Source organism: Staurois parvus, unplaced genomic scaffold, assembly GCF_062004578.1.
Source record: "Staurois parvus isolate SC_StPar_1 unplaced genomic scaffold, SC_StPar_1.0 ptg000253l, whole genome shotgun sequence".
Lineage (NCBI taxonomy): Eukaryota > Metazoa > Chordata > Amphibia > Anura > Ranidae > Staurois > Staurois parvus.
The window spans coordinates 1,101,204-1,121,069 of NW_028318049.1; the positions used below are offsets into that span (position 1 = coordinate 1,101,204).

Here is a 19,866-nt window from a genome sequence, read left to right on the forward strand (position 1 = left end):
CTACTGTACAGCACTGAGCATACCCTTTGGCGCTATATAAATACTGTATAATAATAATAATAATAACCACATATCCTTGACCCTGGACTGGACTGTGGGGAGCCTGTTTTACAGTAAAGAGCCACATGCTGAGGATACCACCAGAGAGAAGGAGGGAAACCCTTTGTGCCTGGTGCTATGACAGGAATGGTAAGCAGTCAATAGCCAACCATACACTACAACCTAATAGAGGGACAAAGTTGCTGGTTAGGAACACTGACTTTTTTGATGCGCCAACTCTTAAAGGGACACTACCAAGTGTGCTCCAATGCAAGGATTGGGCCCCCAATGAGCTGGCCAGCAGAAGGGTATTTATGAACGCAGGTATCTACATCCATATCCTCAGCCCAACCAGATATGTCAGAGAGTGCAGAGCTGTTAGCAAAGTAATGGGCAAGAAAACAGAGGACCCAACACATCAAGTGGTTTCTTCGGGGGTATGAGCTACATTAAGATTATCTGCACCGTACACCAGTAGTTCTAGATATGCATCTTTCTGTTGGGGCATTGTAATGCCTGTGAAATGTGTTGGCCTTGGACCCTTTTGTTTCTTAGGTAATTTTTAAAATTTTTCCAACAAGCATTGTTGCCCAGATGCCAGGAGCATGAGAGGTGACTGATGTCATTTCTCTAAGCCAAAGGAACAAAGTCACAAGACATTCTGCTTAGAGCAAGATAAAAACTTGTTTATGGAAACTGCACGTGTTTATGACATCTATTATGTCACATTAAATGCTAAAAACCTGTTTAACCACTAGCCTACCGGGCACTTATACCCCCTTCCTGCTCAGGCCAATTTCCAGCTTTCAGTGCTGTCGCACTTTGAATGACAATTGCACGGTCATGCAACACTGTACCCATATTAAATTTTTATAATTTTTTTTGTGACAGATAGAGCTTTATTTTGGTAGCATTTAATCACCTCTGGGTTTTTTATTTTTTCTTACACAAACCAAAAAACAGTGAAAATTTTGAAAAAAAAAGTTTCTTAGTTTTTGTTATAAAATTTTGTAAATAAGTGATTTTTCTCCTTCACTGACGTGCGCTAATTAGGCTGCACTGATGGGCACTGATAGGCTGCACTGATGGACACTGATAGGTGGCACTGATGGACACTGATGAGGAGGCACTGGAAGGTGGCACTGATGGGTATTGGCAGGCATCCTGGGGCGGACTGACCATTTGGAAACTTGGGCACTGCCCGAGGGCCCAGGGTCAGTAGGGGGCCCCAATGAGATACCCCTGGTACCTTTTTCATAGGCTTTTTTGAGTTTGGGCAACGACACAGGGGCCCCATGATCTCCTATTGCCCGGGGGCTCCATGAGTTGTCAGTCCGCCCCTGCAGGCATTACTGATGGGCACTGAAAGGCAGCACTAATATATGGCACTGATAGGCGGCACTGACGGGCACTGATAGGCAACACTGATTGGCAGCACTGAGAGGTGGCATTGATAGGTGGCACTGACTGGCACTGACGGGTGACACTGAAAGGCAGCTCAGATGGGCACTGTTATGTGGCATTGATGTGCACTGGTAGGCACTGAAATGTGGCACTGGCAGGTGGCATGGATGAGGCTACACTAATCATCAGTGCCCTGATGATCAGTGTACATGTCCCCTCCGCGGAAAGCTGATTACCGGCTCTCCTCTCCTCTCGAACTGTCAGCGTGACAGCTCGTGAGGAGAGAAATGCCAATAACAGGCATTTCCCTGTTTATATGTGATCAGCTGTGATTGGACACAGCTGATCACAAGACCGAGTCGACATCTTCGGCTCTTTCCGTGGATCGGTGATCCGCTGTGTCCGAGGGACACAGCGCACCGCCGATCGCCGCGCTGCGCACCCCTGGAGCCGCGCATGCACGATGAGAATGGGAGGACATCATATGAACGAAAGAACGAAAGAACCGCCTTTGCGCCCGTCATTGTACTATATGGCGGGCGGGAGGAGATTAAAGACGTCTACTTGCTTGAGAAGTTAGAAATCCTTAAGTTTAGGGTAGATGCGAAGACGCTTGGGGTAGATAAGAAGCAAAAATGTGACTTTTCAGATAACGATGTGGGATCAATATGGTGGTTGAACGTGACTTTGTTATCCTCGCGGAACCCTTCTGCTAGCTCCTCCTGTGGTGGTTGTGGCGCCCACCCACTATTGGACAGCTTCCAGAAAAATGGTTTAAAAGCTGGAAGTTCAAGAGAGATCAATTCATGGAAGCCATTCCATGTGTGAAGGGAAGCTCTAACGCTGGGATTTTTGCCAAGGCTATATGGGGTCATCGATTAGTCATGGTTACGGCTTCCTCGTGACCCCCCAGGCAGTATGGTTCCGATGGGATTTGTTCCTTCCCACTTCCACATAGTTTTAGTAATGTATTAATTATATGCTGTGACGCTGTCAAATGTGTCTATTTCATGCTGTAATGCTCACATTATTATTGGTGTGTGTTATTATGCAGATTGTGATGAAAATAAGATATATCCTCCTGTGTGTCATGTGATAATAAAAGTGGATGTTTTGACAGTGCAAGAATATTGCAGTCGGATTCTTTATTTCTTGGAGTGCCGGGTGAATGCTATGATGTGCCAGGGCAGGTATTCATTGGGTAGATGGTCTTTCACATGCATAGAATATGTAATGGTTTAAATGCTGATTAAAAAGGTACCTGCATGACTACATGTTGATTGTGTGCATGTATATGACTTCTTTTTAGTTATTGCACCCAGCATTTGCCCTTACAGGCATAAAGGAATAATTTGCATTGCTCCGTCCACTACCCTGAAATGAGTCTGGTCTATTATTAGACCATTAAATATAACAGCAATGTTCCCATTAGGTTTTAAGTGCATATAACATGTTTTGTTCATGTTATTTAACTCCTCTTGTGTTGACATCCACTGTTGCTCACTGTTAATTTATCATGATCCTCTTAAAGGATACTTATGTACTTTCCATAATGAACGTCCACATTAGACCTCATTATAGCTGCAGGGGTCATGACATCTGGTGCTGGGGGGGGGGGGGGGGGGGGCGAGATTCTGCATGTTTCAATTGTCATTGTAAAACTTACAATGCCTCTCTAAGCTGAGCTGAAGGTCTCCCCGGTGGTTAGTATATGTGTATATATATATATATATATATATATATATATATATATATATAGAGAGAGAGAGAGAGGGAGAGAGTGAGAGAGAGAGAGAGACGAATGTGGCCTCAGCCAGCTCCACTCCAGCCATGAACCATGCACTTTCACAGAGACCAAGCCCCAGGTGGGTGGGGTGAAACGCATCAGTAGGCATCGCTGGAGCGGCACTGGCTGAGGCCACGTTCATCTATATCAGTGGTTCTCATCCTTCCTAATGCCGTGACCCTTTAATACAGTTCCTCATGTTGTGGTGACCCCCAACCATAAAATTATTTACCCAGTAATTATAATTCATGAGTGTCGTTTTACCTCCAATACTGCTGCTTTCAACACAGTAGCTGCTTTTAACAGAGTAGCTGCTTTCAACACAGCAGCTGCTTTCTACACAGTAGCTGCTCTTTACACATCGGAAATATGTGTTTTCTGATGGTCTTAGGGGACCCCTGTGAAAGGGTCGTTCGACCCCCAAAGGGGTCGCGACCCACAGGTTGAGAACCACTGATCTATATACTAAGAACACCAGGTTGATGAGCTGCGTCCCTTCTTTTTCTTAACGTTTAATTTTCATCTTTTGTTTAAAGCAGAGTTCCAGCCATTTTTGTGTTTATTAAAAGTCAGCAGCTACAGAAACTGTCCCAGGGTCCCCGGGTCCAGCGATGTTCTCACCCACGCCATCCCTTTTCTCCTCTTCACAGCGCCGGCATCTCAACTGTGGGCATCAGGCTGTGACAGCTTGCGGCTTCACAGCCGGGTGCCCGCTGAGCATCCAGATTGGTCTGGCAGTCTTCTGGGATCTGTGAAGGTTCCCAGGAGACTGTGGGTGGAAGGAAGGGGCCTATCTTCTGGCTCACGTCACCACGTCGAACTGAACCAGAAGTGGGAGTATGTACCTGTCAAAACCAGGTACCCGCTCCCCTCCAAAAGGTGCCAAATATGACAGTGGAGGGGGGGGTTTCTAGGCAAAGAAGCGGAGCTTCCACTTTTGGGCGGAACTCTGCTCTAAGTTCATAGTTCTTGGGAAACGGTTTTATATTTTTTGTTATTGAAATTCAAGCATAAACATGTAGTACAAGGTGTATGTATGACAAAGGATTTAAAAGGCACTATGAGTTTTCCTTTCAATCGCTTTCTAATTCAGACTATGTGCCTAGCAGAGAGGGGGATGATTCATGCCTCCATCCTAGCCATTCTCAACTAGGGTTTCTCCAGAGGTTACCAGCTGTTCCATGATCTGTGACTGATTGATCTCCCACCTGAGGGTGCTTGCACAATCCTGATTTCAATGCCACTTGAATGACCCAGCTTCATGGCATGATTTTATAGTTGTCTGTAAGAATGACATTCTGACTGCCCCTGTAAGAGATGCCTTCTTTCCTCTGAACAGCAATGTCTTCTTCTCTCTGACCTTCAATTAATATATTATAGCAGAGGTTCACTGAAATTATTTCCAGGGTTCCTCTGTGGTAAACATTTTGAGAGAAGCTGCTCTAACTCAATCAGCTGGGTGTTCAGTGAGGTGCCCAACACTTTGTTGGAAAAGCAGTTAAGAGTAGCCTGGTAAACCCGAGAATGATTCTACACAGCTCCACCTGGTGGATAGAAATTCTAATTACCATAACCACTATCATGATTGCTTGCGGTCTTTGGTGAGCTTCAAATCTAGAATCCAGCTTCCATCAACGGTTTTCATCTGGCCTTGTCTTTTGCCACATTAAGGCTCTGCTTTACATTCCAACTGGCTGTCACGTCCTGGGTGCCATCCATCAACTATGTTCTTCTTCTCCCGTTCTTTATTTTGATCTCTTCCACAATCTTGCATAGATCCTCTTTAGCTGAGCTTATTTGTTCTAAACAATTGCTATTTCTCTTCAACATTCCTTCCAATAGATGTGGTTTTGCTTCATTGACTCTTTACAGCACCTCTTCATTCCTGACCATGTCCGTCAAGTTGACTCCTGTAGCACCACAGTTCAAAAGTTGTGATCTTCTTTATACAAGACATTGTGATAGAAAATGTTTCCGAGTACTGTACTGAAGGTAAAGTTGTCCTGTAAATACTGGTCACAGATGCTGACTGTCCTGGATTTGCTAGGGCAGTCCCATATTTTTGACCTTAGTCCCGTAATGCAGGCAATGTTCTGGGATTGCAGTAGTAATTGAGCTACTATGCTTCAGTAACAAGCCATTTCTTATGGGGATCAAGGGTCCCCTCATAATTAGAGGTGGAATTTGGGTGTGCCATTCAGGAAAATTGTCATAGTCTGGGCAGGACTGTCCTGTCCCTGGACGAGTCTGAAGCAGACTTTGGGAGGGGTAACTTAGGGAATGGGACTGAAATGTTGGCAAGAATGCCTTCCCCACCCCTACATGACAAAGCTGGAAAGCTTGTGATTGGTGTCCAGCGCTACCTCATGGCAGGAAGGGGATTCAGTCACATACTCTGCCATACCTGGAAGTATGTAGTATTTGTCTTGCTGGTGTAAAAAAGGGAGTTACCTTACAGCATCTATACAAGACTAAATTATTATAACATTTTGGGTAGTCAGACATTTTAAAACTCCAGAACAAAATGGAAAATTGAAGTTGGTAACCTACGTGTTGACCGCCTTCCACCAGAAGTCCAGAATTTTCTTCCCTCCCACTCCAGGTAGCAGAGCTTTGGGAACATCTTCTAGGAAGCTGTATAACCCACTCTGGTCATTCTGTAGAAGAGAGTAAATATTACTTGGCTTCCATTCAAATAGTGATTGCATTACAGGAATGTGAATAGTAAACTTTCTACCGTGAGCTGTCAGTCCACTTCCCCAGACTGGCCTGCTATGACTATGAATCTGGACTGACAAGTTTGTTTGGAACAATTCCGCCACGCAATCTAATGCATTGTTAAAACAGATTGCAGTACTTGCTTTTTTTTTCCTTTTTTTAAGCCTCATGTAATTCCATGTGCTGGAGCTAGTTGTGATACTTTACAGTATGTCGGAACAAGCAACATGTCCCATTTGTGTTCAGCTCACACCAATGCAGCCCGTTGGTATGAAATGAAGCCATAGGACAGATTAACTTTTTCTTGCATTAGGACTGGGTTACTATAGGAAGCAGAGTTACCCTTGGATCCCCCTGAATCTTTAGAAACACCCCCTGAGTTTTCAGTATTTCTAAGCAGGCCCTTAAATATTATCCCCCCAGAACTACCTCTGAGCTCTCAAAATTCCCAAGCAGGCCCTCAGAATTACAAAACAAGCCCTCAACATTCTCACCTGGGGCTTTCACACTCAGAGCCCTCATAATTACAATGTGTCCTCAAAATGACCATGTATTTTCAGAAAGACCCATGGGTCTTTCTGAAAACGTGGTCATATTAAGGACACAGTGTAATTATGAGGGCTCTGAGTGTGAATGTGAGGCCCCAGGAGGGAATTCTGAGGGCTTGTTTTATAATTCTAAGGGCCTGCTTGGGAATTTTGAGAGCTCAGAGGTAGTTCTGGGAGCACATGGGAAAGCCCTGAGCCCTCAGAATTATGCCCTGAACATTCAGAATTACCTCTGTGCCCTAAGGATTCCAAAACAAGTTAAATAAATTACCCTGTGAGACCTTAGTATGACCCTCTGGGCTTCAGTGGGCCCTCAAAATGACACCCTGGGCCTCAGATCTACTCCCAGGCCCTCAGCGTGACCCCTTGGGCACTCAGTATTACCCAGTATCCCCATAATGACCCCTATTACCTCAGAATTACCCCCTGGCCCTCAGAATTACCTTCAGACCTTTAGCGTTCCCAAAGGGGATCTAAGAATTACCCTCTGACACCATAGAATATCCCCTGGGCCCTCATAGTTACCCAGTGTCCTTTGAATGACCCCCCTGGGCCCTCAGAATTAAACCTTGTGTACGGGTAGCAGCAAACTGTGGGTAGAGTCTTTTTGTAATTCACGGCAGATACAAACAGTTAAATAAAGTTCAAGGCCTACTTTTTACATAAATAGAGCAGAGCTCTTCCTCCAGTTTCAGTCTAACGCCAAACCTCCTGCTTCTCCTCTCATAATATATTCCTATGGACATTTCTCTAGGGGCTCTGTGACACCTATTCTGGGACTACAATTCTGGTGTCACTGGGCTTTAAGTGGATTCTCTATTGGAATATAAAATTGATGCAATTTAGAATTTCAGCTTCTAGCCTTGGCTGTCACCTTAGGACTGAGTTGGGGTCCCCACTGAGGTCATGGACAACAATAAAGATAAACTGTTCCTCATGCCACCCATAACTCAAAGTCTTTAATTTTTTAACATATAAAATGTAGCTTTTGTTGTGATATTAAAGATTTTGTATCCACATCATCTGGAGCCGTCAGCAAGAGTTATGCAACTGTGAAAGTTATCGGGTAACACATTCACCTTCGGATCTTCAAAACAAGAGCAGAGAAGGCGGATCAGGGAAAGTTAAGCCATGAAAAGGGAATGTGTATATTGTTACTTGTCATACGAAACCTGTGAGCTGCCTTCCAACTGGAGCTGGAGGAAATTTTTTTGGTTAGTTTTTGGTGGAGTGATAAAGAGTCAGAACCTCTGCCAGGTCCTGTTTTCTATTGTTGTCCTCTATTGGGGAGATTTCCCCTTACTTCCTGTTTTGTGGAAATCTTTCAGGAGTTTATTATGACTGAAAATGGCAAAACCTGATCCTGCCTTCCTGTCTTTGGAAGATATTGTCCCTCTGTGACCTGCAAGGTAAAACCTCATGTTTAGGTTGTCTCTAACTGCCAGGTACATGCGCCTAAAAATCCTAAATCCTGTGTGTAGTCACTGCGTCTTCGTGCCAAGTCACAGCACAGAGAATTAACCAGGAAAAAAAAAAAGATGCAGTCCAGAATTCAATGGAAACATTCCCCATTCTGCATCTACATGAACAGACTCATGACAGTATAATGGAAGGCATAGGCATAGACACATAGTTTTTGATGGTATCAGGTATTGCGCTGCACATTAGCACTTCCCCCAATGAAATAGGTGTATACCATGCTGGTTGTATTTAGTGACCACAGAAGGACTAGGTCCCTCTTATATACAGAGGGTTAGAGCCATTTACTATACAGTAGCGCTGGAGCTCTATAATATACAACAGCACTATGTCCCTCTAATATACAGTACGGCTATAGCCATTTACTGTACAGCAGCGCTGGAGCTCTCTAACATACAACAGCACTATGTACCTCTAATATACAGTACGGCTATAGCCATTTACTATACAGTAGTGCTGGAGGTCCCTAACATACAACAGCATTATGTACCTCTAATATACAGTACGGCTACAGCCATTTACTATACAGTAGCGCTGGAGCTCTCTAATATACAACAGCACTATGTACCTCTAATATACAGTACGGCTATAGCCATTTACTATACAGTAGCGCTGGAGCTTTCTAATATAAACCAAACTAAAATGATTAGTTATGGATTCAACCAGGACTCAAGGGTTTTTTATATTTGTTCGTGTTGTACTAACATAGATAAATAGGCTATAAGCTTTCTAATATACAGTAGCGCTGGAACTCTCTAATATACATCAGCACTATGTACCTCTAATATACAGTACGGCTATAGCCCTTTACTATACAGTAGTGTTGGAGCTCTCTAATATACATCAGCACTAAGTCCCTCTAATATACAGTACGGCTATAGCCCTTTACTATACAGTAGTGTTGGAGCTCTCTAATATACATCAGCACTATGTACCTCTAATATACAGTACGGCTGTAGCCCTTTACTATACAGTAGTGCTGGAGCTCTCTAATATACATCAGCACTATGTACCTCTAATATACAGTACGGCTGTAGCCCTTTACTATACAGTAGTGCTGGAGCTCTCTAATATACAACAGCACTAAGTCCCTCTAATATACAGTACGGCTATAGCCATTTACTATACAGTAGTGCTGGAGCTCCCTAACATACAACAGCACTATGTACCTCTAATATACAGTAAGGCTATAGCCCTTTACTATACAGTAGTGCTGGAGCTCCCTAACATACAACAGCACTATGTCCCTCTAATATACAGTAAGGCTATAGCCCTTTACTATACAGTAGTGCTGGAGCTCTCTAAGGCTGCCCATACATAATATAATTTTCTGTTAGATTTACCAAAACCATTAAATATTAGGTCAAAAATAAACAATTCCAATTTGCATGCAGTCAGGCAGGCCCTTGCGCTATGTAGTTGAAGGTAAATCTAAAGGAAATTGAACCAAAAAATTGTATAAAGCATGGCCAGCTTAACGCACAGTAGCGCTGAAGCCCTCTAATATGCAAGTTTGTCCAATTTGCAGCCACTGCAGGACCACAAGTCCCAGCATGCTGTATCTTCCTTACCGATTCTTGGCAGCCTGACTCCCATGCAGAACTGTTATGTTATAGTAAATACACAATAGCAATAATAATGTATGACGTGCAAGAGATGGACCTTGATGTGACTCTCTAGTAACGTGCCGTGTCCGGCCACCAGCAGTATGCAGATCATTGAGTCCTGCGCTGACCGTGTCCCCGGTGCCGCCTCTTCTGTACAAGGGTCACCGCTGCAGAATAAAGAGAACCTGTATTATCTGCTGCTGGAACTCCACAGCCCACTATGATAGAAAACTTAGTTTTTCCTCATCCGTCGAGCTGTACATTTCCTCCTCCATGCCAGCTATGCATGGAGTCTAGTCCACCCCTTCCCCTCCCCCCTCCCTCTGTACTACCCTCCGACAGCCCCTGTCACACCTCCTCCTCTATACATTCCATGTGTCACTATACAAAGGGACCTTGCAGGCATCAAAGCTTACAGTTTCCAGCAACTAAAGTGATTTGAGAAGCGTATCTTTATGTAATGTGCACTGTCCTTTCCTGTACACAGGACTTGTAGGATTTGCTGTGGACTGTCCTCCTATGTGACGCTTCCACTACGTCACCCAACTCCACCTTCCGTCATGTCATCACTGCATGAGAGCCACACTCAGGCTTTGTGCCCGGCTAGATTTAAATGAGAAACTTTTACGTCTGCCGGCAGATCGCCTTGTTAGACTCAACCCTGCCCTACTATTCCGGCCTCTCTCAGCCTTTTTACTATGAAGGAACCCTTGAAATAGTTTTCAGGTCCCGGGAAGCCCATGCTAAAATGGTTAAGGGTCCTTTCACATGGGCGATCTGTTTTTTTTCATCACTTCAGTTAACCACTTGGCAGGGGCGGACTGACAACTCATGGGGCCCCTGGGCAATAGGGGATCATGGGGCCATTGTGTCCTTGCCCAAACTCAAAAAAGCCTATGAAAAAGGTACCAGGGGCATCTCATGGGGCCCCCGGGCAAAAGGGGATCATGGGGCCCCTGTGTACTTGCCCAAACTCAAAAAAGCCTATGAAAAAGGTACCAGGGGCATCTCATGGGGCCCCCTACTGACCCCGGGCCCTCGGGCAGTACCCAAGTTTCCAAATGGTCAGTCCGCCCCTGCCACTTGCCTACCGGGCACTTATACCCCCTTCCTGCCCAGGCCAATTTTCAGCTTTCAGTGCTGTTGCAATTTGAATGACAATTTCACGGACATGCAACACTGTACCCATATGCAATTTTTTTCACACAAATAGACCTTTCTTTTGGTGGTATTTACTCGCCGCTGGGTGTTTTATTTTTTGCGCTATAAACAAAAAAAGAGCAAAAAATTTGAAAAAAAAGTTTCTTTTTTTCTATTATAAAATATTGCAGACAGGTAATTTTTCTCCTTCACTGATGTGCGTTGATGAGGTTGCACTGATAGGCAGCACTGATGGGCACTGATGAGGTGGCACGGATAGGAGGCACTGATAGGCAGCATTGATAGGCAGCACTGACAAGCTGGTACTGATGATGCTGCACTGATGGGTGGCACTGATGGGCACAGGTGGGTGACCCTGATGGGCACAGGTGGGTGGCACTGATGGGCGACACAGGTGGGCGGCACCGATGGGCTCTGATCATCAGGGCACAGTGCCCTGATGATCAGTGCTGATCACTTCTCTAACAATTGCCGGTTATCAGCAGTACTTTCCTCACCCTGTGTCTCTGACACTGCCCAAACCCAGCACAGTTCCACCACCGGTACCAGCTGGTCAGTTTTTTACTGAGCAATTTCACTGTATTGCTTATTTTCTTTGCACAAACCGCAGTGTATGTATACCTTTGACCTTTTATCATAACATTACTATTAAAGCATTTCCCTATAGCATTTTCACTACACTATAGAAATCCCCCCTTATTTTGCTCCGCACCAAGCACTTTAATTTCCCAGCTATCCCCTGATGACCATCCCAGAGCCTGGAAGAGGGTGATCCACACATTTCCTAAAGGGGAATTCCGGCTGACCATCTTTTCCTGTAACTAAAAGGAGGGCCGACTACCCCCAGGCTGTATCCAGATCCACCTTGAGAAGGGATACCTGACAGACCACCTCTATATTATACAACGCGCTAATTACATGCGCATCTGGTGAGTGCGCATTTTATCCATTTCTTGCACACCCACCTGAATATATCAAGTTTACTGGGATTAATAGCGTCATCAGGAGATCATTTTGAATGAACTGTATTTATTTTTGACATCTCTAAGTATTATATGACATAGATGCAGGTATAACTATGGTGCATTTCCATTCAAGGTTTTATGAACTTTTTATGAACTTTTCTTATTAATTTATGAATTGATGTTTTACGATCCACATAAGTATTCTTATTTATGTGTATTTGCCTAGATACATACTCGTCCTAATATTTCCTAGCGCTGCACATTTTCCATATACAGTTCCACCACCACTGTCCCCGCATGGACGGGAGAGGAGAGAGTGCTCAATCTGCTCTTCAACCTCCCACTCCTACCCCTCTGTGTCTAACCACCCACACTCCAATCCCCAGTGCTGTGCCTCAGAAGAGGGATATGTGGGTGGGAATATTGAAGTCCAGAAACCAGCAGATACATCTGCATGAAAGGTGTAGACAGCTGATGCTTGAGCCTCCATCCCAGTCCCTCCCCCTCTCCCTCCCTTTTCTCTTCTGCCTTTGACTGAGTACACTAATGTAAGGTGGACTCAGATGTAATGGGTGATCTGAAAACTCTGATGTAAGAGGAGTTTGATGAGCAGAGACCCCCTTACATCAGTTCCCCTTTATATCTGCAGACTCTGATGTAAAGGGAACTCTGTGGACTCTGTAAGGGGGGCTATGGGAACCCTGATTAAAGGGGAATGCTGGGAACTCTGATGTAATTGGGGGCTCTGGTTGCCCCTTTACATCAGAGTCCGCAGTGTTCCCCCTTACATCAGAGTCCACAAATGTAAAATAGTGTGACTGGAAATCATTCAGTGCCCATCCCAGAGGAACTGTAAATCAAAAAATGCAGGGTGGCAGGGATGTTAAAGAGCAAAAACACACATATCATAAAAAATAATGACTGCAATAAACATATATTAACCTAAGAACACACATAAAAACACCAGGTCAGAATTAAAATGTGAACAATAACTAAAAGCTCAAAAAGTGGCAGTTGACCATACAGTATAATGTAACACTGAACTCCTTAATATAGCATAGGCTGGGGAAATTATTATAGTCTAGATCAGTGGTTCTCAACCTGTGGGTTGCGACCCCTTCGGGGGTCAAACGACCCTTTCACAGGGGTCGCCTAAGACCATTGGAAAACACATATTTCCGATGTGTAAAGAGCAGCTACTGTGTAGAAAGCAGCTGCTGTGTTGAAAGCAGCTACTCTGTTAAAAGCAGCTACTGAGTTGAAGGCAGCAGTATTGGAGGTAAAACGACACTCATGAATTATAATTACTGGGTAAATAATTTTATGGTTGGGGTCACCACAACATGAGGAACTGTATTAAAGGGTCACGGCATTAGGAAGGTTGAGAATCACTGGTCTAGATAGTGTGATTTCAATGTCCAAAGCATTTTGAGACTGAAGCTGTTCTTTAGGGACAGTCCTGGAACCTTGGTATTCGAAAATGGACATTCATCGATACCAATTCATAATACAGATATCAATATGAAACAGGAAACATTATGTTCATCACTTACAGCACGCAGGAGTATGATCAAGGATCACATATAAGGAAAAAGCCCGTGAGAGATTCTTAAAAACAAATATTGTGTGATAAGATTTTTTTTTACCTTTTTCTTTTATCACACAATGTTTTTGCCCTTTAACATCCCTGCAACCCTACATTTTTGTATTTACATCAGAGTTCTTAATGTTTCTCCCTTAAATCAGGGTTCCCAAAACATCCCTTACATCAGAGTCTCCAGAGTTCTACCCTACATCGGAGTCTACAGAGACCCCCCTTAAAATATAGGGGAACTCTGCGAGTTCAGATTTAAAGGGGAACTCTGCAGATTCAGATGTAAAAGGGAACTCTGTGGATTTGGATGTAAAGGGGGAACTCTGTTAACTTTGATGTAGGGGAGGACTGCTAACTCCATATAATTAAAAATGTTATTTAAACCCAAAAGGGGACGTTCCGGTTTAAGCCCTTTTCCCCCACTCCCCATTAAGGATTGGCACCTTTGGGGAGCGGATACCCGAATTTGACAAGTTCCCACTTGTGCTGCGATCGCCTAGGCGTTTGGAAGCGGAAGTCGTCCCTCCCCGTAGTCTTCTGGGACACGTGACAGGTCCCAAAAGACTACGGGGCCATTCACAAAGCGCAGTGCTTCTCGCGCATGCGCAGTGGGCACCTGGCTGTGAAGCCGCAAGCTGTCACAGTCGTGTGCCCACACTGAAGATACCGGCACCGGGGAGAGAAGACGACCTGTGAAACCAGCCATGGGGGGAGAACGCGGGACCGAGGGACAGGTAAGTGTCTGTATTTTAAAAGTCAGCAGCTACAGTTTTTGTAGCTGCTGACTTTTTTTTTCGGGTGGAACTCCGCTTTAATAACAAAATATATGTATAGTGAATACTAAAAAAAAATGTTTTAATAATTTGCAGTGCGCTGCTAAAGTGTTCAGGTTTGGCTTGAAGCAAAGGTGGTAACCCTGGTTTGGATCCCTCCAGAGCCTGGAGCAGCTCTGTAATGTCAGCAGGCTTTAGCCAAGTCCTCCTTCGTTTGTATCTCACACGTTCCTTCTCCCAGACAATGCAGCTGACAGTGGGAGGTTTCACTAACAGAGGTAGTGCTGTCAATCCAAACAGTAAAGGGCGGGACTAGGTGTGGTGGCCAGGTGCTGAATGACAGGCTACAGGTGTATGAATTAACAGTGAGAGTGCCGATAGTCACACCCCCAACATCTGCTCATCCAACTGTAGTGTAAACAAGTACAGCCTACATACTGTCAGTGTGACAACTCTGCTGTGAATTCAGGAGCAGGGCAGCATCGTTGTCACCCCATCACAGGAAGCTGCATTAGGTAGATTTCACTGGCAGGAACAACAGGTGTTTTTAGGACTTTGCAGGGAGACTAACAGAAAACTGTAACTGCAAAAGCACTTATAATTGAGCGCGGCAACACATTTTACTAAGCAAGCGCTATAGTTCAATTTTTTTACATGGAAAAATGCAACACACCACAAGGAGCAGATGGCTCACATCTACATATTGTGCTATGATATAACATGAATGGCACGCACTGCTCTGCCTTAGTACCCCGGGGTAGCATTCAATATACGTTGCTGCAGATTGTACCTCTTGATAGTGGGTACTGGGCTATTTTTTCAGTCTCTGCCATTTTCATCGGCCCATATATCCCCCAATCATATGCTGCAAATTCCTGCCACTGTACATGTCTATCATAGCACTATAGTTTGCTGCCTTTATATTACACATAGTATACAGTACATAGTCCACCCCCCTCTGTCCTCTCCGCATCACCCCAACTACATGACATCACAATGTGACACCTCCTCCCCCTCACCTCACCATACAGTACAGGAGGTGGGAGGGAGACGATTCATTACAGTGAGAAAATATGTACTCATGGAGGAAATACCACATAGCAGACCAAAGTGTTGCTTGTCGCACTTCGCTCACTAAAGACCACAAAGCAATGAACTTAACTCTTTCCAGATCCTCTAGGTCTAGTGTAAAGATTTGCTTACCAACACATGACCCTTGAACATGGACCAAATAGATGCCCCTCCATTAGGGTCCCATCACACATGACCCCTGAACATGGACCAAATAGATGCCTCTCCATTAGGGTCCCATCAAACATGCCCCCTGAACATGGACCAAATAGATGCCCCTCCATTAGGGTCCCATCACACATGGCCTCTGAACATGGACCAAATAGATGCCCCTCCATTAGGGTCCCATCACACATGGCCCCTGAACATGGACCAAATAGATGCCCCTCCATTAGGGTCCCATCACACATGGCCCCTGAACATGGACCAAATAGATGCCCCTCCATTAGGGTCCCATCACACATGGCCTCTGAACATGGACCAAATAGATGCCCCTCCATTAGTTTCCCATCACACCTGGCCCCTGAACATGGACCAAATAGATGCCCCTCCATTAGGGTCCCATCACACATGGCCCCTGAACATGGACCAAATAGATGCCCCTCCATTAGGGTCCCATCACACATGGCCCCTGAACATGGACCAAATAGATGCCCCTCCATTAGGGTCCCATCACACATGGCCCCTGAACATGGACCAAACAGATGCCCCTCCATTAGGGTCCCATCACACATGGCCCTTGAACATGGACCAAACAGATGCCCCTCCATTAGGGTCCCATCACACATGGCCCTGAACATGGACCAAACAGATGCCCCTCCATTAGGGTCCCATCACACATGGCCCCTGAACATGGACCAAACAGATGCCCCTCCATTAGGGTCCCATCACACATGGCCCCTGAACATGGACCAAACAGATGCCCCTCCATTAGGGTCCCATCACACATGGCCCCTGAACATGGACCAATAGATGGCCGGTGCCCCTGCGGTTAATGTGAGTATTGTGCAGTATTTTGTGGGTTAACGTGTGTTGTGCCAGGGAACCCTATTCGTATAGAGTGGGCTGCCGACCTATGGCAAAGGACCAAAACCCAAAGTGGCACCTTTTTTAATGCAGTACTGGTATTGTATGGTATGTGCATTGTGGTGCGCTGCACTGTCCATCCCCTGGTTCCTAATGTAGCTTGCCTTGGGGGGCCATTCTCATTGGACAGCACCTTACATGAGACCTATTTTACTGCAATGCATAGGTATGAACCCAACATTAAAGGTCAGCCCACTAAACAAATGTATAGTTAAGTTACAGCTGGAGACCATTGGATTGATTCACCTGATGGTTAGTGTCTCCTGGAAGACCCAGCGATCAGATCTGACCATCAACGTAAGCAAATGTTCTTGATATGCTGGAGATCCACTAAATCCACCCCTGTATCCACTTTGCTGATTGGATTCCCAAAGCTACTTTCCAGCCCAGGGGCGGACTGACAATTCATGGGGCCCCCGGGCAATAGGGGATCATGGGACCCCTGTGTCCTTGCCCAAACTCAAAAAAGCCTGTGAAAAAGGTACCAGGGGCATTTCATGGGGCCCCCTACTGACCCTGGGCCCTCGGGCAGTGCCCGAGTTTACAAATGGTCAGTCCGCCCCTGTTCCAGCCTAACCTGAGTTAGTAAATGATTCTCTTAACTTCTCATCCATTCTCTTCCTTACTAACACCCCACCCTCCAACCCATGTGATTGGTGAGCATGACCCACCCTTGCTGACTGATCAGGTCAGTGGCCATGTGTGAATGTTATTGGTGATTCAATAGCTTGATATAAATATCTAAGTTATACATAGTTACATAGTTAGTCTGGCTGAGAAAAGACAAAAGTCCATCCAGTTCAACCATTAAAAAAAAAAAAAAGCTGTAATCCTATACCCACAGTTGATCCAGAGGAAGGCATAAAAACCCAGCAAAGCACGATCCAATTTGCTCCTCAGGGGAAAACAATTCCTTCCTGATTCCCTGAGAGGCAATCGGATATTCCCTGGATCAACTTTACCTAAAATGTTAGTATCCAGTTATATTCTGTGTATCTAAGAAATAATCCAGGACTTTTTTAAAGCAATCCACTGAGCTGGCCAGAACCAACTCTTGAGGGAGTCTATTCCACATTTTCACAGCTCTTACTGTGAAGAAACCTTTCCGTGTTTGGAGATTAAATCTCTTTTCTTCCAGACGTAAAAAGAGCGCCCCCTTTTCCTCTGTGATGACCTCAGGGTGAATTCCAGATGAGACCTTACTAATGATTTGTACCGGGGGAAATGATATCTCTCTCTCTGTCTATACCTCTTTTACTGCAAGAGAGGATTTTGCTCGCTTTAGAAACCGCAGCTTGGCATTGCCAAGTTATGATCACATGATATCAGGCTAGACTGCCTTTTGGCCCAATAACTGGTAGACTGGAGGCTCTAGAAAGAAGGAATGAGCCTAGAGGGCTCCTGCACGCTCTGCGTATGAGTAGTGAACTGTTGGTGGTTCAATGGTTCGGTTCCCACACAGCGCCTTAAAACTCGGTGAGACTATAGAGGAAGCAGAAGAAGTGCCACACCGATGGTCAGAGAGTCCAAAGAGATGAGAACTTCCAGCTCTATAGACTGAGTGGCTGAAATGAAATTTTAGATAATATATCATTTTTGTTGCATTTCATTTCAGATTAGACAATATATAAGCCCATCGAAAGGTAGGCGGTGTCCAAAACCTCAAAATGTTTAATGAAATGTTGCACGACCTCCTGCTCTCTAGCTCCCTTGTCTCCTCCTCCCATGCTCGTCTCCAGGACTTCTCCAGAGCTTCCCTCATCCTCTGGAACTCTCTACCCCAATTTATCAGACTATCGCCTACTCTGCTCATTTTTAGGCGATCTCTGAAAACCTATCTCTTCAGGGAAGCCTATCCTGCCATCAGCTAATAATGGAATCTTCTACTCCTCCTATCAGTCCATCCCCCACAGTTATTACCTTTTGTACCACTAGCCCCTCCCTCTTAGATTGTAAGCTCCAAGGATCAGGGCCCTCCTATCCCTCTTGTATTGAACTGTATTGTTGCTGTATTGTCTCCCGTTATATTGTAAAGCACTGAGCAAACTGTTGGCGCTATATAAATCCTGTATAATAATAATAATAATATATTGGACTCTCTAACCATTGGTGTAGAGCTCCTTCTGCTTATTGTATAGTTGGTCTTCTTTTTTTTATCAGACTTCCTCCTTTTGGGGGTATTTTTGTGGTATTTTTGTGGTATTTGTACACAGCCTAATAACATTCTGAATTAGATGATGAATAAGATGGTTTCTGACAACACTCTATTCTATACCAATTCTAAAAGATCTACTTCCTTTGTTTGTACTTGAAGCTCGGTCAGCCAGCACATTTAGTAGGAGAAGCTCTGTGAATCATTTTGAGGAGGAATGAATTTTAGGTGTTTATTTATTCTATGAATACATCTGTTCTCGGTGTCCTCGTTACCCCCTTGTCTGTGCCCTCACCTGTACCTTTTGCCCCATTGTTTGCCCACTTGTACTACAGGGTTACGATACAAACTCCCTGAAATGGCCTTTTGTGGGTTTTACCGGAAATGTCTGGACTCAGAAAGGTCATTTGTATTTACCATTTTGGGAAGTCCTTGTGGGGGTTTTTTTCAGTGATGTCACCATTGCATAAAGCCTCTGCTTGTGTGAACATAAACTACATGAACCTGAACGTATCATACTAATATGATGTCACCTATATGGGTGCCAGAATTAATTGTAGAGTCCTGTGGGTTTAGGTTTAGCTAAGAAGAAAAAAAAAGAAAATGTTCCTCTTACCTTAAAGCTGTTCTGAAGTATTGTGGAGGATCCAAAGAGCATCCCTGAATCCCCTCCATTACCCCTTGGCATTCCTGCTCTCTGATTGGTGGCTATGAGAAAATAGATTATAATCAATGCCCTGTGTTGACAGGCTTTGGAGTCCTGTCAAAGGTATCAGTTTGAGATGCTTTTCAAATCATTCAAATCCATTAACAAGTGCATTCAAGCACCAGTTGACCTCCTTCTGAGCTGCACTTTACCTGCCTAAAGTAACATGTTAATATTGTTTTTAATACAGCCACCATATGGCCGTAATCCACAAACAGGACAACAGTTCACACTGGTAACACTCCTCGTATGCTAGCATACAACAGGCATGACAATATTCACGATGTGGAAAAATGCAACAATGTAACATGGGCACTGGTCACTCTATCTGGCATGGGCACTGATCATTCTGTCTGGTACCTCTCTTGAGACTTTGCCACCTGCTGTTCATTACACAGTACTGCATCTCAGGACTGCATTTGACACCTTCCCCAATTAGGAATGCTTAAATAGACTGCTGGACCTTTAGCCTGTGTCTGATCAGTAGGTTTCATTTGTTGTCCATTGTGCATACCCCAGATAACTAAAGTAATTTGTATTATGTTGAAAATCTCTTTTTTACCTGTACTGACCATTTCTCTTGACTCTGCTTTTGCTTGTTCAGACCACCTTCCTGTGGATTGTGGACTTTGCTTACTGTTTCACTGCAGTATGTGCTGGATTTTAGTCAGCTGATCCCCCTGGTTACACCGGGGTTCAAAAAACTCTGCAATACCACCCAGGCTCCAATAGATCACTGCTGAAACTCAGTTCCACCTGGCCACCTAACCAACATGC

The 19,866-nt window shown here is 44.6% G+C and overlaps 1 protein-coding gene across 2 annotated transcripts in view; it reads right to left on the minus strand.

Moving 5' to 3' along the window:
• LOC149459604 (uncharacterized) overlaps positions 1-10,109 on the minus strand; it is a 67,980-nt gene extending 57,871 nt beyond the window's left edge. Inside the window, exons 1-3 of one of the 2 annotated variants that reach the window (XM_089680915.1) lie at positions 9,998-10,109; positions 9,637-9,748; positions 5,780-5,886 (exon numbers count right to left, since the gene is read on the minus strand). In XM_089680915.1, the coding sequence (XP_089537041.1) occupies positions 5,780-5,886; positions 9,637-9,693 (164 nt within the window). In that variant the 5' untranslated portion in view covers positions 9,694-9,748; positions 9,998-10,109. Of the gene's footprint in view, positions 1-5,779; positions 5,887-9,636; positions 9,877-9,997 lie in introns of those variants that run through there. The other variant, XM_089680914.1, reaches the window with a different exon arrangement.
• Between the last annotated feature and the right edge of the window lie 9,757 nt (positions 10,110-19,866).